This window comes from Mastomys coucha, unplaced genomic scaffold (assembly GCF_008632895.1).
Source record: "Mastomys coucha isolate ucsf_1 unplaced genomic scaffold, UCSF_Mcou_1 pScaffold18, whole genome shotgun sequence".
Classification (NCBI taxonomy): domain Eukaryota; kingdom Metazoa; phylum Chordata; class Mammalia; order Rodentia; family Muridae; genus Mastomys; species Mastomys coucha.
Genome location: NW_022196900.1, coordinates 34,601,183 through 34,628,573, shown reverse-complemented (window position 1 = coordinate 34,628,573; position 27,391 = coordinate 34,601,183). Strand labels below are relative to the sequence as shown.

At 37.9% G+C, this 27,391-nt stretch overlaps 1 protein-coding gene and 1 pseudogene across 3 annotated transcripts in view; both read right to left on the bottom strand.

Annotated features, from left to right (window-relative positions):
* Positions 1–327: 327 nt before the first annotated feature.
* Kdm4c (lysine demethylase 4C) overlaps positions 328–27,391 on the bottom strand; it is a 184,391-nt gene continuing 157,327 nt past the window's right edge. For all 3 annotated transcript variants that reach the window (XM_031377684.1, XM_031377685.1, XM_031377686.1), the window contains 5 exons: positions 25,341–25,526; positions 20,173–20,343; positions 16,398–16,517; positions 7,163–7,255; positions 328–1,407 (listed from right to left, as the gene is read on the bottom strand). In XM_031377684.1, the coding sequence (XP_031233544.1) occupies positions 1,231–1,407; positions 7,163–7,255; positions 16,398–16,517; positions 20,173–20,343; positions 25,341–25,526 (747 nt within the window). In that variant the 3' untranslated portion in view covers positions 328–1,230. The remainder of the gene's footprint in view (positions 1,408–7,162; positions 7,256–16,397; positions 16,518–20,172; positions 20,344–25,340; positions 25,527–27,391) is intronic.
* LOC116096163 lies at positions 9,619–14,190 on the bottom strand (annotated as a pseudogene).

Genomic DNA, 27,391 nt, shown 5'->3' with positions numbered 1-27,391 from the left:
TGTCTCAGCATGGACCTGCTGAGGCAAACCCTCCCACCTCATCATGCCACTGCATTACAAAACATATCATGCTCTCCTTTGTATCTTGGTTGGTCAAAGTCTACTTGCCAAGCTAGGAAAGGGCCTTTGAAAACCTTTCCAGTTTGTTTTTGCAGATATGTAAAAGCAGACTTCCATTTACCTCTGAAGTTGCATGAGAAGCCCCCTCCTTCTTGGAAGGGGTGTTATAATTTAGAGAAAATTGACAGGCAACAGTCTCCCACCTCCCTGAAAGCTCATTATCTACTGGCTTAACCCTGAACAAATAAGCGAAGACAGAAGACAGGACAGGAGAAAACATATTTTAATTTTTAAATACTAATACATTTCCAGGCTGTTTTGCAAAGAAAAATCATGTTACATTAGTTTTAAGTATATTTCTTTAAACTCTAATTTTTACAAACACATAATGAAAGAAATATATATTTTATAAATATCTATTCAGAACAGGAATTATGAAGTGTTCAAAATATCAGGCCAAGATTTTTCCTCTGTAAATATATAAAATTCCCATATACTTCATATGAATTCCTCTTCAAGAGCAAAAAATTTCCTCTTATAAAGGCCAACTCAGTTTTCAGACACAATCAAAAGTAATAATATAAAAAAATGGAAAAGTTCTGTACAAGGGGATACAGATAGCATAACAGGTAAATCCCATTACCATACATGCCATTTGTGTTTTAAAAATATTTTATAAAAACTGCCACTTAAAACTAATGTGAGTGAGAGTCTTTCCCTGGCTGTGGAAATACATAAATTATCACCCTACCTGTTGGATGATGAGGCTTCCACTGGAGGAGCTGGGGAAAAGGAGTCTCTGAATATGTTCCCTGAGGAGGGACCTGAGCCAAAGAGAGGGACTCCCTCTTCTCTGGCAGGAGTTTTATCTCATGGGCCATTCATGGTTATTTCCCTTAACTTAGGAATATTCTTTTGGGGTCAAACAAATGACTGAGGAGTGATCATATTACAGAAGGAACTAATAAGTCTCTTCTTGGTTGCTTGGTAACCAAACTCTAGAAGCCTGATTCATAAGCAATACCAGAGAAGCACCCAAGCACCTGTCCCAGTGCATACCCCACTGCTGTCCCTTTGTCTTCCCAAGCACCTGTCCCAGTGCGCACCCCACAGCTGTCCCTTTGTCTTCCCTCTTCTCTAAGGTGCACTGTGGCTGCTGCATGTGATCAACTACTGTCTCTTCTGACACTTCTTCTGGAAAGAACTCTTCAGGAAAGTACGATACACAGGGTCATCCACATACTCATTCTTGAGCCTGGAGCTTAGCACTCTTTGCCTCTTCCTCTCCCCTTGGATTACATCTGCCCCATAAAATGTGTCTTCAAATCGCATGTCGGAGGCTGTGGACTAAATGCAGAAATATATTATTGAGTACAGATCTAGGGAACAGAGGCTAGGATCTATCATAGGGTAGAAGGAACCTCCCACAGTGTCTTACTCTGCCTCATTAGCTAGGTCTCACCTTTACCACATGGCAGAGATATGTGGCTCTATTTAGTCTCAATTTCTTTACCCTGACTGAGGGAGGTTCCCAAACAGCAAAATTAATGTCTTCTCATATGAGTCTGCTGTAAATGAAAACTCCTAAAAAGAAGCTATATCTATAGAAACTGATTGACTAATTAGAATTCGAGGAAGTACTGTGGTGTGGGGAGCCGCAGCTGCCACCCTATACATATATATTGAACACCTGGTCTCCGGCCAGAGCAGAGAGCATTGATAAACAAGCCTTAGTTGGAAAAGCTGAGTGCCTCTAGTTTGTGATGCAAGCTGGCATGATTTCCCGCAGTCTATTGTGCTTTGCCACATAGCTGATGCTGATTGGGACCAGGGAAAGTATTTAACCCATAAGGGCTGGGGGCTGGATATAGATAGTAAGTATGAAGGGAGAATATAAGTAGTAGTAAGTATGTAGAATTAGGACTGGTTATGGGTTATGTAAGATTTAGGAGTAAGTATTTAGAATGGGGGCTGGTAATGGGATAGGAGAAAAGATGTACATATAGAAGTAAGATATAAGGATAGATGTAAGATATAGAATTAGGAATAAATATATAACTAATAAGATGTAACTAATAAGATGTAAGTAGTAATTAGTAAGATGTAAGAAGATATAGAAGAATATAAAAGAAGCTAGCTAGTAAGAAGAAGTAAATATGAAGGTTCCTGATTAAACTACATGGAGAAGGGCTTGGTGTTTGCCTCCTTACTTCTAACTGGACGGGTAAGGCGTCTGACACTGTGGTGAGATTAAAATGACCCAGGCCTAACAGCTCATCACTAGCTCTAGCCCCTCAGAATAGCCACCCGTGCCTTCCCACTTGTGGGTTGCAAGTTACCATCTTGTGACTTATAGATAAAAAGCTTTTTGGAATCCATTAACTTATCAGATCATTAGCTCCCACCAATCCCAAAGCTAATGATCTCATCAGATAGCATCTTGGGCCTATAGCAAAGCTCCCCCCTCCCCATCTTGCTATAGGAACCTCTCTGATGTATCCACTAATGTATTTTAAAGTCTCTGAGGTATTTAGACTTCTTTTGTCCTATAAACCTATAAAACCTCATGAAGCAGCTTCCATGTTGGAATATGAAATATTAATTGTCCTAAATCTGTGTTCTTGAGTCACAGGCATGACCCTTTAGAATAAGAGCTGCAAATTTCACATTAACACTTGCTTAGTCACCATCTCGACTTGGCTTCTGCACCAACAGGTTTGTCTTTTTTGGGAGGTGGGGTTTTCAGCAGTCATTCCTAATTCATGCTGAATCATATTCTTTGTCCCTTTAGCCTTTCTCCACTTCCCTAGTTCCTAAGTCCTATAGCAGTTCTTTGTTGCTTAACTACTTTGCTGGCTACCTGTTTGCTCATTTATGATATTTCAGACTTCACTGTCTTAGCTATCTGTTCAACTTTGCAGTCTTTAATCCATATTTTTGGCATCAATACCTATACAGACTCCAAGGATGATGACTGGATTCTCACTCTAGCTCAGATCTCTTACATGAAGACCTGCACATGCCCCTGCCAATAGGTACCTCAGACTGTCTGCTTCAGATGCTCTCCAAGTTATTTCATATAAAATGGAACTAAAAAGATTTCCTCCATGATTGGCCTTCTTAAATTTCCTAAATGCCAATACCATGCTCATCTATACAGTCATTTGTCAAAAATTTAGTGATACTGTGGATTCCCTCTTATACCCATTCTGCCAGAAGCCCTCCATATACTTGAAATAGCTATGATCCTGATGCAGGGTCTCTCCCTTCTCCGTTTGAATCACTACAACAAATGCAGCAGTCCCAGTCTATCTCCCATTTATCTTCTAGAACAAACAGCTCTTCAGAAACGCAGTAATTAAATAATTAAAGAGGGCTACATGTATCTATCTATAACCTTATCTTCTACCTGTCCTCATGAATATCTGCACATTCCCAAGGCCAGACTTTTATAATCTAGCACATTCTACTTCCTTCTTTCAGGAGATTAAATTTTACATTATGAGCCACATATCAGGGTCTTTTTCTTTAGTTCCTAATGGATATTACAATGTCTTTTATTAATATTTGTTATTAAACATAGGAGCATCTTCTTTTTTCTATTTTTTATTTATTTTTATTTTTTTACACTCCATATTTTATTCCCCACCCCAAATCCACCCTCCGACTGTTCCATATCCCATATCTCCTCCCCAACCCCTTGTTTCCACATGGATGTCCCCACCTGCCACCCAACCTGACCTCTAAATTTCCTGGGGCCTGCAGTCTCTTAAGTTTTCTGTCTGGGAAAGTTTTTCTTCCATGGAAGAGTTTCTACCACAGAAAAGCTGGAGGTTCCTGGGAGCCCTGAGCATGAATGCAGGGATAATCAATGTTCTTCCGATTGGGTGTTTCTTAAGGTAAAAGATATTGGGAACTATAAACTAAATGCTGTATATCCCAACACTAAAGAACAGGCATGGAACTCAGCAACTCTTCATTAAGTGATCAGTGAAAAGTGAGGCTGTGCTGAGATACTAAGTAAAGACCACACCTAGAGGCCACACTAAAACACCAAACTTCATTCCTGATTCCCTAGTCTGTTTTTCAATCTAGAATATGTCCTCTACTGGTTTAAGTTAGGAGTATGACTTCAAATGACAAGAACAAAGAGCATATCTGAGGTTGATAAAGTAGACTGTTAATCTTTTAAGAGTTGAAAACACATGGTCCATTGTGAGGTAGAGAGGGAAGGGATCAGACAGAAGGAAGCCTGGAATTTGGAAGTGTTTCAAGTTGGCCGATGCATACAGTTTCTGCCCAGCAGCTCATGAGGCTAGAGAGTGCCATATAACATTTGGGAAGGAAACTTAGAATTGTGAATTAGTTGGATCTTTCTGTCATCAGAAAGAAACATTTTGTTTCAGTAACTCTTAGAAAGCACCTCCTCTGACTTATATTTCATTTTTATTAAGTGCTAAAGTTACCAAACGAGGAAATAAAATATCTAAGAAAGTGTTGCTACTGTGAAGAAACAGCAGAAGTCAGCCTCTTAAACTCAATCGCAAAGTCAATTTACCAAGAGCTCTAGTTAATTATGCAATGGTTGCTATAGTTACTCTGAGACAATAAAAGGTAATGGGGCTGTTTCTGAAAAGAGTACAAAAGAGCCCAGCACAGCCATTATGCAGTCGGATGGTTCTCTTAAAACATTTTTGCCCAAGCCAGAAGAATCTGAGGGAGGCAAAGTCACTAAAACATAAAGGTTCAACAATAAGCACTGCTCAAATCTTCCTCAAACCAAATATTCTGTAAGCATAAAATATGTATCAATGAGTATTCAATTAGATTTGACTCCCCAGCTGGAAAAGTGTGAGACAACCTACCAGAAGGCAGGTTACTGACTGAAGGGTGTAGCAGTCTTTGATCTAGTAACAATACTGCAAGCCCTGTAGCTCCAAGATACTATTTCCTATTGGGCTTAGCTGCTGGGCACACAGGACTTCCTTCAGTGTACTTTACTTCACTGTGTTGTTAAAGTTAATTAAAGTGTTCTCAGAGAAGTTGGGCATGTCACAAATATTCATCATCCTTGCATATAGGATGGGACACGAGGCAGGCCAGGAACTCAAAGAAATCCTTGGCCTCTTAGTGAATTAAAGCCCAGCATAGCTCACATATGGACCTGTTTCAAAACAGAAACAAAACAAAAAACAGGGGTGTGTGGTGGGGTGTATTGAGAATTCATACCACAAAATGATACTCAAGACACTTGTTAAAAAAAAAATACTAAAGAAAGCATCATAGAATCAAGATCATATGTACTATGGAATAAAGATTCTATCTGTATAGAGAAGAACGTGAACATAAGAAATATGACTGTGAAATCTCTAGAATCAATTTAGTATGTACAGCAGCTATACACATCAGAAAACCAAGAGCCTTTCAGAAGGCTTCCTACCCTATTCCCTACCCAAATCTTTAGGGAGGGGAGAGGTGAGCCTAGGGGAGATATGGATACACAGTGAGGGGCAGCCATTTCTACCAATTTCTTGAAATTGATTTTCTTGAAAGACTTCAGTATGTTTTACAAAATATTTATTTTTATCTTATGTTTTTCTTTGAAATGTTTTCAATGCCTGTAGAGGACAGAAGAGGGTGTTTGATACATGGAACCCTGGAGTTATCCATAGTTGTAGCTACCATGTGGGTATGGGTCCAGAAAAGCAAAACCAGGTCCTCTACTAGATTGGGATGGAACGAACAGTAGTGCCATGCTGTAGCCCCCGGTTTCAAGATGTTGAAACACTGACAAGTTACCCAAGCTTCAGAAATATTTGTCTCTATAATTGGGGCACTCAGTTTTCTCTTTGTTCACAGGTATTATAATCTCTTTAAAAAAAAAAAAACCTAGAATGTTCTCAGAGTGTGTTCGGCTCTCCTGAACTCCCCACACTTCACTGAATGTTCTCAGAGTGTGTTCGGCTCTCCTGAATAGCCCACACTTCACTGGGAGAACAGCAGCGCTGACACTTGTCCTCTCCTTACTTTTAAAGTCCTTCCTCTGAGGGTGCAACTGAGAGGGAACTGTACACCTACTATGGGTTCCCTGCCTAAGGATCACACCTGACAACAGGAACTGAACATTTAGCTCACAACTTAAAGAAGCCCTTGGTTTTTGAAAATGATTATCATAACTCTGTCTCTGCAAGAGGGCATAAAAGTAAAAAGTCAAATTTATTCAGAAAATTAACTTCCCCATTGAAAATTTGTTATTTTCAGAGAGATGCTACAGATATGACTCCAAATGAATAAACCAGACTTAAATTTTACACTCTGCTAAATACTTTAGAATATAATAGTGTGAAACCTACATTATTGTGAATTATATTTAAAAATAATTTAAGATTAGGCCACCCATATTTACTTATCATTTAGTAGCATGCATTAGACTTGGCAAAAAATATATGTACATACACATGTGTACTTATTATAACTCTTTTAGTATTCCCACTAATATTCTGGCTTTATTATGTCTTTATGAAAGTGAGAGTTTAGAAACAAGTATCATGATATGATTACTAGAGACTATTCTCTAATGCTACCTCTTTAATCTATTGTTGAATATTTTCTTTTTGTTGTTGGTTTGTTTGTTTTTGTTTTGTTTTGTTTTTTTCAAGATGGAGTTTCTCTGTGTAGTCCTGGCTGTCCTCGAACTCAGAAATCCACTTGCCTCTGCCTCCCAAGTGCTGGGATTAAAGGCATGTGCCACCACTGCCCAGTGAATACTTTCTTTTAATGTAACTTCCACTAACAAAGAGTAAATACCTTAATATTATATTTGTTTACTCTCAGAGCTTTGTATAAAGGGCAAATTTAGTAACTATTATTATGTGTCAATAAATTTTAACACAGAGTACTGCCATTTGATATAATTAGAAGTAATCAATGTATGCACTGGTTTTCCTGTTTCTAATTTGAGACTTGCATTGATCAGGTTACAACAAGGGAAAAGTAACTTTAGCTTTCTTAAAAATTAACCAAAAGCCCAAGGTTGTTTTAGGCTTGGGAAAGCACAGAGAATGAGGACTTAACCTAAGTTGCATTTGTCACTTGCACTTACAAAACGAGCCTTTACTCTCTTGGGTAACTCTTCATCTAAAGTATATATGTCTTCTCTCTTCATTGCTATCTGGGATCCATCTTCAAATTCAACCTAAAGAAACAAAAGCCATTGTGATATGCAGTAAAAGCAAACAAGTACTGACCATTTTTCAAGAGTTCCAATTAACTATGGGGGTTGGGAGGCAGGGAAGTAAAAGACTCTAATGGAGAAAATATGGAATGACTCAAAGTCAGGGACATTAGAAGAGGATTTTCTTACCCAACTAAGAACAAAGCAAGCTGAGAAACGGTCAAGACTGTTGAAGAGGATAGACTGAAAATATGAGCTATGAAATCTTTAATAACTAACTTTATCTTTAATATCTTTAATACCAACTAAGAAAAAATGAGGTCTGATCAGATAAATTTCTCTGAAAATTGGCAAATCTTGCATTAAGATGGGCTGGGCTTGCTAGCATCATGTCTTATTAACAGAAATTATCAGAAGAAAGCAAAAACAGTCTACAAAAATGAGAAACTGTACATCAGGAGGTATTTGAGAACTGTACATCAGGAGGAAATATCCAGAATACTTAATGAACTAAAAAAATTGAAAAACAGAGCAGATACCAAACCAAGTTAAAAAAAAGCCAAAGGTCATTAGTAAATAGGCTAGTGAAATGAAAAGAATACCCTCAGAAGAAATATAAATGCTCAATAAATACTTGAAATATTGTTCAATATTCTGAGCTATCCGGAAAATGCAAATCAAAACCGGTCTGAGATTCTTGCTCCAGTTAGAATGGCTATTATCAAGCAAGCAAAGAACAACAAATGCTAGGAGGATGTGGGGAAAGTAGGGGAATGCCTTATACACTACTGGTAGAACTCTGCACTAGTAAAGCCACTTTAGAACTCAGCATAGAGGCTCCTTACAAAAGGAGAAACAGAACTATGATATAATCTACGTATACCATTTCCTGGTGCATCTCTGAAGGACTAAGTCAACATACCACAGAAATATGTGCGCATCCATGTTTATTTCTGTATGTATTCAAAATAGCAAGGAACAACAAAGTGAACAAAGAAAATGAGGCAAACATAAAGAGAAATTTATTCATGTTAAATTTATTCAATGTAAAACCAGAAGGGAGTTATCTGGAGGATAAAAATAAGAACACAAAAACATAAGACAGGGTTGAGGGAGCAAAGTCTAAGAACAAAGTGGATTGGCATATTTCCATGAATGGCAGAATGAAATCCGTTACTTGTGTAACAGATTACTTTTTACTTTAAAGTTATTTGTGTAACTTTAAAAAGTAATTTAAAAACAGAAACTTAAAAGAGTTAATGCTCTATGAAAACCTGAGGTTTTTTTTTTTATGAGGGAAGATTACTATATATGAACAAAAAACACAGTTTTCTCCTCAGAGTTGAGACACGCTCCCTGAGCACTCTCCAGTTGCACACACTCTGCACATTGTCCAGTTCTGTGTCTCTGTGTTGTCATATACTGCAAGTTGTTTTCTGATTAGGATGGTCCATGCTGTTTGATGGGTACAGCTGTATGTTATCAGAAGTCAATTCATTGTTATGTTCCTTTAGTAGAATAAGAGTAGCCTTTCCCCTAGTGCCATGCACACTTTGCATGATGGCAGTATTTGAGGCGTAAACTTCAAAGAAAGTCAGTCTCCTGCCTCTGCATTGTTGCCTGGCACCCCAAACTCAGAGGTAGCCCAGATATGTCCTCATACTTGTGTGCTAGGGGCCCACCAAGATATCACGTCTTAACAGCTAGAAAAAGAAAATTCGGACATTGCTCTCTGATCTTCACTAATGTTCCAACATCCTAGTCAAACCCTGGCTTGGAATGTTAAGCCATTCTAACTAATTGCCTCCAACATTGTGGGTAGGGTATTAAAGCTTACAGAAAGAGACAGCATAAAGCATTCAGCATTCTAGATTCAGCAGTCTGCATTCAGCATTTGGACTCGCTCGCACTCAGACTATAACCAGAGCTTAGGTGGACCAGGACTTAGATCCATGCAGTCCGTAGCCCCCCACCCCTACCCCCCGGGCCCAGAGCGCTTGGGCCCGGGGGTGCAACACCAGTTGAGAATCAAGAGAGTGGGCATTAGAGCATTCAGCATTGAAGATTCGAAATTCGAGCCTCTACTCTCCTGGCTAGAGCACCCACAGCCTCTCGGGATTCCGGCCGGGCCCATGCTGCCTGAACATACTCGGAGCCCGGGGGGTGCTGCACCAGTCCAGAGGAGATGGCTGCTGTTTTAGACCTAGTGTGTTTTAGATGGCCTCAGATATACCTCGACTACTGAGCTGCCAGATTTTTCATTTCTCTCTTTTGCAATGATTGTAAAAGCCTCATGTCATTTTTTGAGAAATACACTCAGACCTTACACCACTTGTGTTGAGTTTGTTTGTCAAAGCTGAATCCCATGCACACCTGGCCAAAACCCATCGTCCTGCGGAACAAGGGACCCTGTAAAAAACCCCAGTCCGTGGCACCCTAGGCTGATGACTTACCTAGTCTCAGATTTTTGATATGGGTTCTAGAACATGGAGCAGGCCTTAAATTCAATTGAAAATTGTTCAGCTATTCCCCTAACATTTGTGCCATTATCATATCAGAGTATTTTGCAGGGAGGTTGTTGTTGTAAAGGACAGGGTTACAGATGGATTATATTTTTCTTAAGAGCCAGCTGAGGCTTTATTCTGGAAAATACAATTGAGTTGGGTTTAGTGAAAGGCTAGGGCCAGGGGACTATCTCAGATAGGACATTCCTCCCAAGGTTGGCAAGAGGATTAGGGTTGGCAAGAGGATTCCTCGATCAGGTGGGTCTCTTCCTCCCTGTACTGTGCCATACAGTTGTCTCCCCTGTAAGCCCTGAGTAGCTGTAGATACACAGGCTGGCAGAAACTTCAGTGGCCATTCACTTGGGAGGGATATTAGAATACTCAGGCACTAGCTTCCATCATCATGTGGTCATCATTATTCATGACCACAGCCTTGGTGTGAATAAACATGCTGGAGCCCCTGGCAGAGCTAGAGCTTGGCTGGAAAGAGCTCATTCTATAGCTAAAACCAGGGCTAGTGAGTGTCTCAGAAGTTGAGCTCAGTAGTTCCGAGTAGCTGCTGGTGATCTTCATATGGATACTCATGTTCTGCATCTCAAGATTCTAGCCTTCTCTCCTTGGCCCTCAGCAGCTTGTTGTTAAGTGGCAGTCTTGATGTCAAGTGCCAGCTTGCTGGTTCATCATTTCCTGGTATTCTTGAAGCTGCTGGTTGTACAATGCTGGGCCCGTTAGAGGGCAGCCTCTAGCTCATCTAGCTTGGCATCCATCTCGCCACGCTGCTCAGCATCAGCGATGCAGCCTCCAGGGTTGGCCCCTGGCCTTTAAGTCTCTATCTGCAGGTAGTTGTTGTTGCAGTTCATCATGAAGATCTCTGTCTTTGTAAGGCACAGTTATCCCAGTTAGGGTCTGCAATTCTTTCTACTCAATCTGGTACATGCCAGCTGTGGTTGGTTATATCCTCATATAGGGAACGGGCTTCAGTGATGATGGTGTCCATGTCCAGGGAATGGCTGTTGTCCATAGATAGTACCACAGACATGTCTGCAGACTCACAGATTTTCTCTTCATAGATCTGCCATAGATCTGTCAGCTCTTTTAGGTCCGGCTCCCATTCCACCTTGTTCATGTATGCTTAATCCACATCCTTTTTGATAAGTACATATTTATTCTCCATCTCTATACTTCTGTTGATCTCATCCTTGGACTTTCTGATGTCTCCACCAAGCTCAGCCTCTAGCTTCAGTATTTCCTGGCCCAGGACTTCCAGTGGCCTACAAAGGTTGTTGATATGGCTCTTGAAGATGTCCTTGTTGCTCCTTATTGTCTTCTGTTGCTGCAACAGGATAAATGTGGTCTCCAGCATCTTGTTCTGCTGCTCCAGAACTTGTCAATGAAGGAGGCAAACTTGTTAAGGGATTTAATCTGCTCCTTCTCCTGAATGTATACAGCCTGGATGTTGGGGTCCACTTAAGGGGCTCAGCGGGCTTTGGCTCACCGTCACGACTGTGATGTCTCCAACACCAGGCCCCCTGAAGCCACTCAGACCCATGCTGGTACCCAAGCTTCCCCAGAAACTGCTGCTGCTGTCCACCCAGGAAAAGCTGATTTTTACACTAGTTACACTTATGTAGGAGCGGTTGCTAAAGGTCTGGGGTATAGAGATCCATATGTTGCAGGATTTCTGAGTCACACTGATGGACACGGTCAAATCTGGAGTGAAGGCAGTGAGATGAAGCTGGAGGTTTGAGAGCGAGCTGAGCATCTGCTTATAGGCCCTAGCTGGATAATATTTATAATTACTTTTCTCCTCTAGTAGTGTGCTTCAGGCACCATGAATGCTATTCAGTAGAAGTGAAGCTTCTAGTGTGTGTGTGTGTGCGTGTGTGTGTGTGTGTGTGTGTGTGTATGTGTGTGTTGCGTGCAGGGGTTTCTATAGGTCCCTTTTGGTCAATGACTCAAGAAGATGCAAACAATTCCTAGCACTGCAGGTTGTTTTTGGTGGCTGATATCTTTACTTGGTGGTTTTAAGATGTTACATTTTAGTTCCAACATTATCTCCATTATAAGGTGATACATTAGAAGCTTCTATAGTAGTAGGTTTCAATATAGCTTTTTTAGAAGCTTCTAATGTTAGTAGTCCCTCTCCATATTTCTACATTTACCCTGCCCTCCATATTTCTTTCTCTTATTCTATATATCCCCTTATCTTTAAGATCGTATATTCTAATTCTCATTCCTTGAGAACTTCTCCATCCCCCCTGGATTCTTACTAGTTACCTAACCTCTATGGTTACTAGAATGAACACACAACAATAAGTTAAAAATTAATTCCCACATAAGAGAAGACATGCTGTATTTTTCTTTTGGGCTCTGTGTTGCTCACCCAAAACCTGAAATAATTGTTTCTACCTTCATCCATTTACTTTTTTTGGGGGGTGGTGGGGGTGGGGGGTCTGGATGACCTGTCTACTGGTAAGTGTGGGATACTGAAGTAATCCATTATCACTGTATTAGGATTCACATGTGATTTTAGCTGTATACTTTTGGGAAATTGGGTAGTCTTCGTTTGGTATATAAATGTTTAGAACTGCAATATCCTCTTGGTAAATTTTTCTTTTGATAAATATGTTCCTCCCTTCTCTTTAGTGTTTTTTTTTTTTTAAGTCTACTTTGTATTTTTTAAGTGGATGGGCACGTCTCTAGAATTGGGAAATTTCTTGCCACGATTCAAAAGCTGTGTATGTCTTTAGATTGTTATTTCGGTTTGTTCTTCTACTTGGAGGAGTCTTAGAAATGGCCCTATGAACATATCCCATGGCTCCCGAATAACAGATATGTCAGGATTATAATGTCAGGATGTTATTTTCTTTTCCTTTCTTTCGCTTCTTTCTTTTGTTTTACACAGGACTGAATTTCATATTGCCCTAACTTTGTCCTCTATTCTTGATATTCATTCTTTTGCTTGGTTTTGTCTATTGATGATGTATACAATACTTTATATTTGATTTGCGTTGAGGAACCTCACTATTAAGGTAGCAGTCCACAAGGATGATGACTTTCTGAGCTTGGCATAAAAATGAGAGACTCACTTTCTTGGCAGGTGTGGGTGTGGGTGTGTGGGTGCGTGTCCCTGAAGAGTGTTCCTGAAAACAGCTGGCTGGCCTTGTCTGAAAAGTGACCTTTTACAGAGTTCTCTGCAAGATTGCATTACTCTCTACACACATCCTCCTTTGGCTTTCTGCCTGCATGATAATTAGGTGCTATACTATAAACAATCAACCCTTCCTGTTTGCTTTATGCTATGATCAATTAGCCCTTTCCATCCATATCCCTAAAAAAGTTCTCATACACCATATACCTGAAATAATAAACTAAACTTATTTCACTAGTCTCTGTAGGTCATTTTACCATATTCACTGTCTTTTGAGCCCTGCTTTTGGCCTCTTCCTTTGTACTTTCATGCTGCTGACCAACAGTCTCCTAGGAGAAAAGAAGAGCAGGGAGCAAAGATTTGCTCACTCATTTCTTGCATTTCTGTTTGACTCTTTTTCCTTGAGCTTTTTTCCCAATTGTTGACCATTTCATACTTTATTAAGTTTCTTTTCTAGGTCCTGAATTGCTTTGCTTATGTTCTCTACTTGGCCATTGAGCCTTTGTAGAAGTAAGACTCAGCAATCTTTTCTAGCATTTCAGCTATGCCATTATCTATCAGTTTTGATATTGGTGCCCTAAAAATGGTTTTTAATGTTAATGTATTGTTGAGATGTCAGAGTGGCTTATTTTGATATTTTTGCATTTTGTGCATCTGCTGGAATAAATGTGTCTAGTCTTTATTTCCCCTTTCTTTCCTTCTTTCTGTTTGGTTCATATAAGTATTCATGGTTAGCTATATTTGTTTGGGTTTCTGCTACTCTCTACTACTTGGGAAGAGCCTGACTCTAGTTAACAGGAAAAGAATAAGAATTACTAGCAATCCCTTACAGTTAAAGACAATTATGAAGTTTACTTGTGTCCTATAGGGTTCTAAAACAAGCACTAGGATCATTTGCAACTGTGTGTTCCTAGCAAATCCCAGCTGCTTTTACTTTTATCTGGCAGTGTTACTGTCTGAGAATCTGTGTACCTGCTGGCTGTCCCTGTTTTTCTAAGTCTCAGGTATCCAGAGGGAAAACATACCTACAAGCATGGGAAGCTGCTTCCTCTCATTAGGACAGGGAAAACGGTAAGGTTCTGATTTTTCTTTTTGCCAGCTGTATGTGCTTATAAACTATGAAAAAAATATGTTCTTCTCCATAAAATAGTTAAAATTTGTTCACTGAGCTGTGTCCTTCCCTTATTTGTACACTAGGAATTAATAAAACATACACACTCACAGACACATATAATCACATAAACAGACATAAACACATACATACATACATACATACATACACACACACACATACAGAGATGCTCATGGACCCAAATTTATATACACAAACATACACACAGATATACACATATAGACATCCACACAAATATGCACACAAAGAGCTACATCAATACACATAAACACAGATACACATAACCACAAATATACACACAGGGCCAAATCTATACACATACACATAAAAATACACACCTGGAAATATGCACACAGAACCATACATTCACAGACATACAAAAACATACACAGATTTAGCATATTATGTACTGTGTCTGACATTTATCTCTATGCACTTTAATGAATATCTGATTTATTCTATGGTGAAGTTGAAAGACAAAAAGCACAAAGCGGTCTCAAAGAGCCACTTGGTTTAATGAGGAATTTTATACGACTTGTAATTAAAGAGATATTTTTAATACCAGCTTTAACTTTCATTGACTCTATATTTATGGCTGCAATTTTATGTTGCTGGACTAACACAGTGATTACTAATTAGCCTGCATTTTAACATGTGGTACTTTTATGTAGCAATGAGCTTTGTTACATAGCTACACTATTGCTCTTATTAAATGTGACACTTTGTTTTTGAATGCTATATTAATACTTTCTCTAGGAATATTCTGTATTATCCAGCCTCATTGGGAGGTTTACTTAATTGTGCACAATCTGCTACAAAGATGTTGTAGCACTTATCCTACCATACATAACCCTAAAATACATATAGGATTGAAAATGACCAACAGTATGCACACGTCCTCCACTTGTTAACTTTTAGTTTTCTAAGCTGCAATAAAAACAACTTGGGAAGGTGAGATTTTATTTCACTTCCACATTACAGTCCATTACTGAAGTTAGGGCAGAACCTCAAGGCAAGAATTGAAGAAGGGAGCATGGAGAATTGGAGGATCACTGCTTACTGGTTTCCTCAGCCTGTTTTCTTATACAACTCAGGGCCATCTGTAGAGGAATGGCATACGCACAATGGGCTAGGCCTCCACCCATCAACCACTAATCAAAAAGATGTGCCATAGATTACCTACAGGCCAGTCTCATAGAAGTATTTTCTGAATTGAGGATCTTCTTCCCAGATAACTCCACCTCTTGTCAACATGAGAAAAAATTTGCCAGAATACCAACTCTTGTGGAATTTCCTAGACCACGAGAAAATATACTCTCATGCTTTCTAAACTTCTCTGAGCATCTTTCGATTACATTTTGCTGGTACCCTATCTTGTAATGTACTCTTCCTTTTAAACCTTTATCAGTTTGTTAAGTTCCTTTACTTCTTGGTTTTCCCCATTTTTATTATACCATTTACACTAGAATGTTGATTTATGACATGGTGTTATTGAAATTCATTGCTTCAGTTTTAAAGTTCTCCAACACATGTGCTGCCTGTGTTGTTTCACTTTGTAAGTTCAATTCTTCTTCATTTTGGGTAAAAATATAAAATTCCAGTTTAGTTATTAACATGTAGAATTCTCTCATGACCAGAATATACACTTGAAAATTTCAGCTTTTCCGAAACAACTATTTCTTTAAACTTTAAAAGATGACAACTGTAAGTTCTTTGGAACATATGTCAATGCTCCTCCACTGACCCAGTTTTTAAGTGAGATGCCTGGGTTATGCTTCTCCACCCAAGTAAATCGAGTCAGGGACTTCTCATTGAACAGCCATCACAAAGTTACCACAAAAGTAATATATAACACTGTATCAACTTGTCAAATGAATGTGACATCCATCCATCCATAACTCACTCTATCTATCTATCTATCTATCTATCTATCTATCTATCTATCTATCTATCTGATTCCTGTAGTTCTAGGCCTTGTATCCCCCCCCCCACCCCCCATGTAGTTCTGAACCTTGTACATGTAAAGCAAGTGCTCTACTGCTGAGGCATAATAACCCAAGCTCCATGTTCTGGCTTAAGGTGAGATAAACCAACTTTCATAATGAAAACATGGGGGAAAGAGCCTACTATCTAGTAGTAGAACCATAAACTAAACTAACGATTTATGAATTGTTAGGGTTTTTCGGTGTCTAATCAGGCAACTAAACTATAAGTTGAAACCTAGGCTGCTAGACATTGACATTTTGTCTCTTTCACAAAATAAAGGGAAAAGCACAAAACTCATGTGGCTTTTTGATCCATAGCATACTCATGTTATCTCCCTCTGGTATATTTCCTGCCCAACTCATCAAATATCACAGAGAGAGCAGCACCCACCTGATACATGTACGCAACATTTGATCCAAGATACTTTGCCCCATAGAGTTTACCATCAGGCCATTTGACTTGGATGACTTCTCCCTCCGCAGGAGGGCCCAGCTTCACACAGTTTCGGCTCTGTGGAATTAATGGAAAAGCATTTTAAGGCAAGTGCCTAAGTGAATACATTTGGAACTTAGCAAATGATGAACTCTTGGGAATTAAAAGGAATAATTATCCCTGTGTTTTATGGATTATTCTCTTGATTGGGTGTTCGAGGAACAGATATGAGATAAATGAGCACTTAAAGATTTAGTCTATACTATTAAGTTGCAGGAGCTCCATAAGACAAGCATGAAAACAAAACAAACAAAACAGCAACAAAAATCAGTACTGCTGAGCAGTGGTGGTACACACCTTTAATCCCAGCACTTGGAAGGCAGAAGCAGGTGGATTTCTGAATTCGAGGCCAGCCTGATCTACAGAGTGAGTTCCAGGACAGCCAGGGCTATACAGTGAAACCCTGTCTCGAAAAAAAAAAAGAAAACAAAAACAAAACAAAACAAAACAAAAAAACCCAATCCTTTACATTTGCTACTTGACAAGGACCTGTCAAGGCAGAAGCTCAAATAATAAATACAAAGTACTGAGACCAACTAGGGATTCATTATACCTAACATTTCTGGAGCAATTTTCAATTAACAAAGTGCTTCAGCATAAATATGACTTGATCTTTGTAATTACTCTTTAAAGTAGATAGACTTTTTACATAATACTTTCATATATTCTTTCAAATTAACCAAAAGAAGAGGTCCCAAAACTTTATAGAATACGCCAATACTATTAGACATAATTCATAAAATGATAGTAAGGCCATATTACTGAAGATACCATATACTTGACTCGTGAAGAAATAAGAAACCAATCTGATACTGATATGGAAGCTTCATTCCCTACTGGCTAACTCTCATCAGTCTTACATAGCAGTGAACCCTGTGAACTATAATAACAACTGATCTCGCAAGGCATACCCACTAGTACAAGAAGACAGTGTCTTCCAAATATGGTAATTTAATATATCAACTCATAATAATTATAATAGTATGCAAAAGACCAGTACAACTTCAAGCCAGACCAAATCCCAATCTGTTAAATGAATATAGGATTCTTTGCCCTTCAGAAGAGTCATTTTTATGAAGCCCCATTTTGTCAATTTTTGATCTTAGAGCATAAGTCATTGGTATTCTGTTCAGGAAATTTTCCCCTGTGCTCATGTGTTGGAGGCTCTTCCCTACTTTCTCTTCTATCAGATTCAGTGTATCTGCTTTTTTGTGGAGGTCTTTGATTGACTTAGACTTGAGCTTTATACAAGGAGATAAAAAAGGATCAATGTGCATTCTTCTATATGCTAACCACCAGGTGAACCATCACCATTTGTTGAAAATGCTGTCCTTTTCTCCACTGGATGGCTTTAGCTCCTTTGTCAAAGATCAAGTGACCATAGGTGTGTGGATTCATTTCTGGGTCTTCAATTCTATTTCACTGATCTAGCAGCCTGACTCTGTACCAATACCATGCAGTTTTTATCACAATTGCTCTGTAGTACAGCTTGAGGTCAGGGATGGCAATTCCCCCAGATGTTCTTTTATTGTTGAGAATATTATTTGGTATTCTGGGTTTTTTGTTATTCCAAATGAATTTGCAAATTGTTCTTTCTAACTCTATGAAGAATTGAGTTGGAATTTTGATGGGACTGCACTGAAACTGTAGATTGCTTTCAGCAAGATGGTCATGGAAGATCTTTCCATCTTCTGAGATCTTCGATTTCTTTCTTATAAATCTTTCACTTGTTTGGTTAGAGTCAGACCAATGCATTTTATATTATTTGTGACTATTGTGAAGGGTGTCATTTCCCTTATTTCTTTCTCAGCCTGTTTATCCCTTGAGGAAAGGAAGCTACTGATTTGTTTGAGTTAATTTTATATCCAGCCAATTTGCTGAAGTTGTTTATCAGGTTTAGGATTTCTCTGGTAGAATTTTTGGGGTCACATAAGTATACTATCATATCATCTGCAAATAGTGATAATTTGACTTCTTCCTTTCCAGTTGACCTCCTTTTGTTGTCTAATTGCTTTAACAGGGACTTCGAGTACTATACTGAATAGGTAGGGAGAGAAAGGGCAGCCTTGTCTAGTCCCTGATTTTAGTGGGATTGCTTGAAGTTTCTCAACATTTAGTTTGATGTTAGCTACTGGTTTGAAGGATATTGCTTTTACTATGTTTACATATAGGCCTTGAATTTCATGAGGTACTGAAAAGATGGTATATGGCAAAGGACCATGTCAATAGGACAAAACAGCAACTGACAGATTGGGAAAAGATCTTTACCAATCCTACATCTGATAGAGAGCTCATATCAATATGTACAAGGAACTCAAGAAGTTATACTCCAGAGAACCAAATAACCCTATTAAAAAATGGGGTATAGAGCTAAACAGAGAATTCTCAACTGATGAATACCAAATGGCTGAGAAGCACCTAAATAAATGTTCAACATCCTTAGCCATCAGGGAAATGCAAATCAAAATTTTTAATGTGTTTAAATTCATTTGATTTAAAATTTTTTAAACACAGTTACTTTGGTTTCCATCCACGTCATTCTTTTTAAAAGTATTTTGAATACTTTATTTTTGCTTATTTTGTGTATATGTGTACGTATATATGTGTGAGAGTGTATTAGTGCAGAGAAGTGTGTTCATCCCATGGTGTGAATGTGGAAGTCAGAAGACAACATGTAGGAACTGGCTTTCAGCTTCATCATGTGGTTCCAGGGGACTGAATTAGTTCATCAGGTTTGGATGGCAGCAAGTACCTTTACTAGCTGACAAATATCCCTGACACAGCTAATACAGAGATGTAAGAATAGTAAAGCTGACTGAATCAGTGTTTCTTCTTTTCCAGATAGATCCAAATTCTGTACACAGCATGAGCAATCTCGTAAGGTTATTTAATTTATAATCATACAAAATGTATAATAATCATAACTATTAAAGTTAAGAAGCTTCTTTCCAAGTACAAATTGAAGTAATACATCTACAGAAAACCATGACAATCAAAAATGATACATGACTTGGGCCCTAAACTGAAATGCACCACGAGAAGAATTAATAGAGCACTGGAAGACTGGCTAGCTTTCTCTCTGGGAACTGATCTCTGTGTAAAGCCACATTTCTGTGAATTCCAAAACACAGCCATAGTCAATAAACTGAACATACTCACCAGCTGCTCTGAATGAACCTGAGAGTTACAGTGAAGGCCTAGGTTTGGACCACAGATGACTAAATGTCACCAGCCCCTTTCCTATGTGATTTTTGGTACCCCAGTGTAAAATAACCATAAATTAATCACAAATTACTAAGTCAGACTAATAAACAGAGCATGATGGCTTACATAATTCACCCTTAGTATTTACGAGACTGAGGCAAGGAGATCATTCCCTGTGGTTAACAGCTGGAGCTACACAGTAAGATCTAGACCAACCTGAGCTACAGAACATGGCCCTATCTCCCAACATTATCAAAGTCAGAAAAGCTTTCACAGGCTAATAACAGGCCCTGGAAGTCTTGTGTTTGGTTAATGGGACAGATACCCTATGTAAGCTTCAAAGTAGCAACCTCTCCTATGCCATGTGACAGTTCAGCAAGAATGTACTCACATCAGAACTTACTTTTCGGCTATTTAACAGATAAATTCCTGTTCTAAGGAATCACGTATATAGGGAAAACCTACTTACCACAATATCCTCAGGAAATGTGTCTCTGCTGAAAGAGCCATCATCAAACATGACCTCATAGAAGGTTTGTGATGTCACATCTATCACTCTGCAGCTGTAGTACCGAGTATTTCGATGTTTTGTGATGACTGTTTGACCCACAGAAATGGCTTTCTCACAAGTTTTGGATTTCTGTGAGATGGAAAAAAGGGGAAGAAAAGAGACAGATATGAAAAAGGAACAGAAATAAGAAGTATATACTTGGGAAACAAAAACTGACCTTGTCAAGATTTAAATATTTTAAACTTAGTGTGAAAGAATAATTTCAAGTTTAAAGACTACAATTAGTACAAAAGTATGTCATATATCCTTTGACAGGTATCAAAATTTATCTATGAGTCACTGCTTACTAACACATAATAACTAATGTCTTACATTGTGCTTTGTTGTCTGATATTTTGGTGTGAAGTAGAAGGATAGAAATTATATTTCACATGTGTATAATTCTGCCTCTGTGGCTTGTCTTTGGTACATCTGAGCGCAACTCTTCTATCTCCTATGGTTTTCTTAAGCTACTTTGAAGCAATGTACATCATGGTGTTCATCATCTAAATACTTCAATGTTACTTTCTAAGAATGAGATATCCCTTTATATAATCACAGCTCTAGATGGTCATCAACTAGAAGGTGAACACAAACATGACACTTCAGTCTGTCACCTGGATTCGACTGACTTCAAAATGGCCTTAATGCTTTCCTTTCCTCTCTCCCAAAACCCTGAAGGGGTCCATTCTCCACTTCAGTTTTGTTTATCTGCCCCATTATTTTAGACTCACTTAAATTCATTTCTATAGACCTTTTTTTTTTTTAAAAAAAAAATGCCACTGATACTTTAGAAAGATAAAATTTCTCTTTCTGCTTTTTAATAGATATCTGTGTAATATTTCTCCAAGATTTTTACACAGTACACTATATTCTTTTCAGGAGTTTTTTTTTATCTGAGGATACATGATGTTTGTATGTGTTTCAATGTTAATTTTGATTCTAAATCAAAGAGAGACCCAATTTCTCTATTTTTTCTCTTATTAATAAACAATCTATGGGACATTTTCTTACTATGGAGAAACATCATGATCCTTATACAAGTTTGTTTAGATTTAGCATCCAATAATGAGTCTCACTTATTCTTTATTGATGATGGTGGCACATGCTGATCATCCTGCTCATTTGATCAAGTTAAGTCCACGAGGCAGATTAAAGTGTCAGTGTTCATCTTCTTGACGGATTATTGTCTGGAGCTGTGATTATATAAAAAAAATCTCATTCTTAGAAAATTGACTAGATTATCACTTGGTAGTTGATATGGAATCTCCTATGTTCCCCAGCAGCTATTTACTTACCTACCTTCCTACCTACCCACCTACCAAACCTATACAATATTAGCATGAGCTAATTAATTAATTCCTTATCCCTATCATATTTTAGTAAATGTTGCTCAAATTATCTCACACTTGTCCAACATAAGAATCTTTAAGTGTATATATGTATGTTTTTATGTATCTTTCTTTCATCTATCTATCTATCTATCTATCTATCTATCTATCTATCTATCTATCTATCTATCATCTATTAGCAGTTCTCTGCTGTATGTCCTGAAAAGTTTCATATCTTCTCTGTAACTAGCCATTATGGTTCATTTCAGAGAGCAATGGTTCTTTATGACTTCAGGTCGAAAGTGGGGCTGCAGGTACTTTTCACAGGACTTGTACATGTCTGAACATGCACAATACTATGTGAGATGCTGTATAAATGCTACTCATTATTTTTTTAATATCCTTATCTATGTTGATGTATTGTCAAGATAAGATTAAAGTCGTAATTGTGCTATAAACATATACTGTCCTGGAAGACACAGGAACAGAATACAAACTCACTAAATTTTCTTGGATTTCAGAAGAAATGGCTAAAGGAACAGTAAAGAGGAAATCAATTGAGATTTTCCTACTCCCCATCAGAACAGATGAAGTGCACATTATCTGTAGCATAGGTTAATCAATGATAACAAATCTGGGAGATTTTTTATATGCATTTATAATCAAGTAAACTAATTATTCACTTCCTAGACTTCCAGGTGTTACCCTGAACAACCTAGCTAACAATCCAGTGAAGAAAACCACAAAGAGGAGGAGAATCTTTGTTTGGTATATATCTAGTTTTCAATAGAAGAAATAAAAATGGCAAAGAAATACCTCAAAATACATTCTTAGCAATTTGGGTCATGCAAGTTAAAACAACTTTGTGCTTTTATTAACTACTACAACTAACACTGGAGATAATGTGGGGCAGGGGGAATTCTTACTCATCATTAGTCGAAATACACACTAGTAAAGCCAAGCCACTCTGGAAATCAGTGCAAAGATTGTGAAGGTAATCCACACCCAGTAAGACAAACATCACATTCTCTCTTCTATCAGTTCCTGGCGCTAAATACTCAGATGTAAGCATATAAGCTGGAGTAACCACAAATATCAGCAAAGTAAAACAACCACAGGGATGCAGAAACTTGGGGAGAAAATAGCAGAATACAGGTGATATGAAGAGGGAAGAAGAAATTTGATGAGAAGTGGAGAGCAAGGATTGAGAAATAACATGAAGAGTTTTTATTTTTTACATAAAACCTTAAAGGATCATTTTATATTTATCTAGAATTACACTGTTGTATTTGAAAAGGAAAACCTCTACTGCCTTCAGTAGAGGCAATTCTGATGTTTTATAACAGAAGTTGCTGCCAGACTCCATAGTTCCTTTCCTACTTCTGTGACAATGCATCAAAATCAAGGCAAGTTATAAAAGAAAGCATTTAACTTGGGGGCTCATGATTCCAGAGTTAGAATGCATGACCATCATGGTCACAACTGTGCAATAGACAAGCAAATGGTGCTACTGAGAGCTTATAACTGGTACATAAGTGTAAGGGGAAGACAGAAGGGGGAAGGAGAGCATGCTAAGTAGGGATAAGATGAGCCTTCTGAAACCCAGAGTGACACACCTCCCCCCAAAAGCCATACTTCCTAATCTTTCATAAATAGATCTACCAACTAGAGACCAAGCATTTAAGAACCTAAGTCTCTGGGGATAATTGTCATTGAAACTACCACAATCATTCTGCTTAGTGTCCAAATTTTGGAGAAGGTAACCATATTGAAGTCTAACTGAAGAATAGGTAAGTAGTAGCAACCAGGACTATATTTCAGAAACCTAGAGCTAACTTTAGAGGGCCAGGAGCAATTAATTTCAAAACCTACAATTTTATTTATTTGTTGTATATTTGTTTAGATCTGTTGGGTAGGAGTTTCTAAATTATCTGGAAAGTCTTATGTTTTCTTTTTCATCATCTTTTGTAAAATGATTAGCAACCTAAGCCTGACTCAGCTACACACCAGAGTGAGGCGGAAGCAGCATCCTAGAGCTCTTAAATCTAATTTCAATAGAATCACCTATAGCCAGAGGGCACTGCAGTAAAATGGGATATATCGTCCCAAGCAAAGCTTTAGATATATACTATTAGCTCTATTTAAGTTTGGAGCTAGGGGTTCAACAAGCACTAGAGCATAGACGTTGAACAGTCAGTCACCTGTCATTTATGATTACAATAGATTGTGCATGGAACTAAGTGCCTCTTAAATGAGGTTTATTATTTTTAAATCAAGAAAATACTTACATTAGTCATATAAGATTGTAGTAACAGTAATCACAGAAGTAAAAGAAATTTTAGTATACAATTTTACTTTTTCATAGTTATCACTTTTTATTGGTAGATTCTAAGCATGAAAACTGATCACTGTGGCTCTAGAGGTCAGAATCTTATATCCCAAAATACTTCCAGAATCACTTAATGGGGTAACATTATTGATTTCTGGCTGTAAATAGCAAAGTGCCACAGTAATGTATATATTATTACTAATTTTTTAGTTTGGTAATGTATGTTTGTTACTGAATACAATCTTTTTGGTTAATGGACATCAACTAATTAAGAAAAAGGCATGGGTGTATCCTATGCAACCTGTAACTTCACATAATGGAAAACAACTTTAAAATAAAGAGCTCACAACAGCAGTTTATACATTTGGACATTCTCACACATCCATACAACCTCTAGCCACAAATGTCAGATATCTCTAAAGGCACTAGTAGAAATGGATGGAATCTTTGCAAAAGGCTGAATGGTTGCTGTGTGGAGAAGATACTTCCACAAGTCAATATGGACAATTTGGCATCTGCTCATAAAAGGTCATTAATGGGTCTATATGATAAAAATGTATTTTTTACAAGTGTGAAGTTGTCAAATAACAGAAGACCTTCCATTAAAAAAAAAAAGAGTAGAGGATAAAAATACTATTAGAAACAAGAAGAGTGTGTAAGGATATAAATCTCTTTATTGCCCTATTCCTTTTATGCTTTTAAGTCAAGGGAATGATTTCATTAACCAAGAGGTTAACTAAATAAGTTCATGTTATCTGGGTACAAACTCTATTTTCTTAGAGGAACTTCAGGCAGTAAAATAAACATATGTTGGTGGGCAAATTGCTCTATTTTTACTTTCTATAATTATGGCAATATAATCTCCTCACATTAAAAGTCATATACTTCAATAGTCATATTCTACTGATCTTCCAGTGCCTCCATGTTAGACCTCACTTATCCTGTGTTAGGTAGAAAGGATCAAAACTCCCTGGCCATTTTCCTTTTACAACGTTGCTGCTATTTCTTTCTTTCAGGAGAGATTTAAATAAATGTGTATCGTTTCATACAGAATGCATTGCAGATTTTAGAAGGTACTTTTCATGTTGTCCTACTTGAAATGATCTTCTGACACGCTGAATACATGAACTGCACAATTTATACACAACTATTCAGATACCTGTACATAGATCCAAAAAAAAAGAATGGATATTAAGAGTTTGACTCATTTTCTTCATTCACTCATTCAACTTACTATAAATATTGTGTTCAGTGCATACCAGAAACTGAACGGTTCTGCACAAATATGTTTAAATGGCAGTTCTCAATTCCTAGTCTTAATTATACTACAATCTGGACATGTCAACACTCACAAGGTATTAGAGACCTGTGACAGGTCCAGGAAGGAATTCAAACAAAGAGTCAGCAAATGGGAGAGCACATCTTACCACATTTGGGTTGACTCTATGTCTGAAGCATGTGATGTTTACCACATAAGGCCAGTCATCGGGCTCCATGAGCACTCCAGCGGCATGGGCACACGTAACATGGAATGAAGCTGGGCAACGGCCATAAGAACACTGGATGCAGGCTCCAGAAACCTTTTTAACCCGGTGTCGACAGAAAATGCATTTCTGAAGGATTAAAACAGAGAATAACATTCATTCATCAAAGAATAATAGATGAACAACACAGCAGGCATTACATCAAGTTGACTCTGGGGCCTTATCAGCAAGAACATCTGTGGCCAATATAATGTCTGCATGTTAAAAAATTATACACTTCCACAGTTATACTCCATCAGACATATTCTGAAGTACTTCTTGTGGTCAGAAAAATTTTTTTCCAAAAGCTCCTCCTACTGTAGATATCAGAAGGTAGCCCTGGGTGATCTTGTGATCAGCCATGACTGTCTAGAGTGCTTCTGTTAGGCCTGCACACAGCCGGCACTGTGTACCTCTCAGTTAGTACTCAGGTGCAAATACTCTTATATTAGATGAGAATACTGAAAATATCCAAGCATACATGAGGGTAAATATTCATTTTCAATGAAATGGAAAACACTAAATGGTTCAGTGTGGAAACTAGGAACTCAGGTATGTAATAATCCAAATCTGAATGCTTTCTGACTAAGACAAAACTGGCTCCCAAAGTAGGAAAATCATCCCAAACTAGCATGTTTGTATTGAACATAATGAACAGCTAGGGGAGACTGAAACAAACAATAATAATCACTATAATCTAAACATTAAGTTTCACACAAAGGCCTTAAAATATTGTTAGAACATTTGTTGTGAGAGACAGAAAACCTAAACAGTCTTATTAAATATAAAATGTATGCATGGTTACTAGAGGGTTAGAAAAATAAAGTTGGTTGTGGATCAGCATAGGGTTAGGTTTATAATCCAGAAGAAACAAATAAACAAAGTCAAAGGGTACAATGGAAGTCACTTCACAGGTACACTTTGTGGGATAAAATCAAAAAGGCATTTAAAGTCTTATGGCCATGTGGACACTTATTACAGTCATGCGGGAATCAATATGCACTAAACTTCAAAATCCATTTTGTCCTCACACAGATGTCAGACACAATAAAAAGATGAAATCTTTAAAACAACAGGATCATCTAGCAGTGGTGGTGCACGCCTTTAATCTCAGCACTTGGAGGCAGAGGCAGGGGGATTTCTGAGTTTGAGGCCAGCCTGGTCTACAGAGTGAGTTCCAGGACAGTCAGGGCTACACAGAGATACCCTGTCTCGAAAAACCAAAACAGGAAAAAAAAAAAAAAACCCACAAAACACAAAACAGGATCAACAGGGTCATAGAAGAAAATATTCCCAAAATAAGGAAAAACATTTAGATACAGCTACAGGAAAGAGAATACCAAATAGATAAATAAGATCAGGAATCCTCCATTGCATAAGACACTTAAACACAAAATATACAGAAGAAAGAGTATTAAAAGCTGCTTAAGAGGGCCGGAGAGATGGCTCAGCGGTTAAGAGCACTGACTGCTCTTCCAGAGGTTATGAGTTCAAATCCCAGCAACCACATGGTGGCTCACAATCATCTGTAATGAGATCTGATGCCCTCTTCTGGTTTGTCTGAAGACTACTACAGTGATTTATATAGAATAAATAAATAAATCTTTTTTTAAAAAGCTGCTTAAGAAAAGAAATATAAAAGAAAGCCCATCAGAATAATTGCTGATTTCTCAATGAAATATTGAAAGCAAGAACTTGGATCAATGTACCCTAAGTTTTAAATTAGAATTACCAAACAAAACTATCTGCCATAGTATAAGAAGAAATAACGTTCAATGATGATACAAAAATTCACAAAAACAAAAACACACACACAAAAACCAAATTATGTTAAAGAAAAAAAAATTAAGCCTAGAGAAAACAGTGGAAACAATACTTTGGACTGAAGAGAGAAATATACATAGCCAACATAGTTTAAAAAACAAAGTTATAGCCGGGCGGTGGTGGCGCACGCC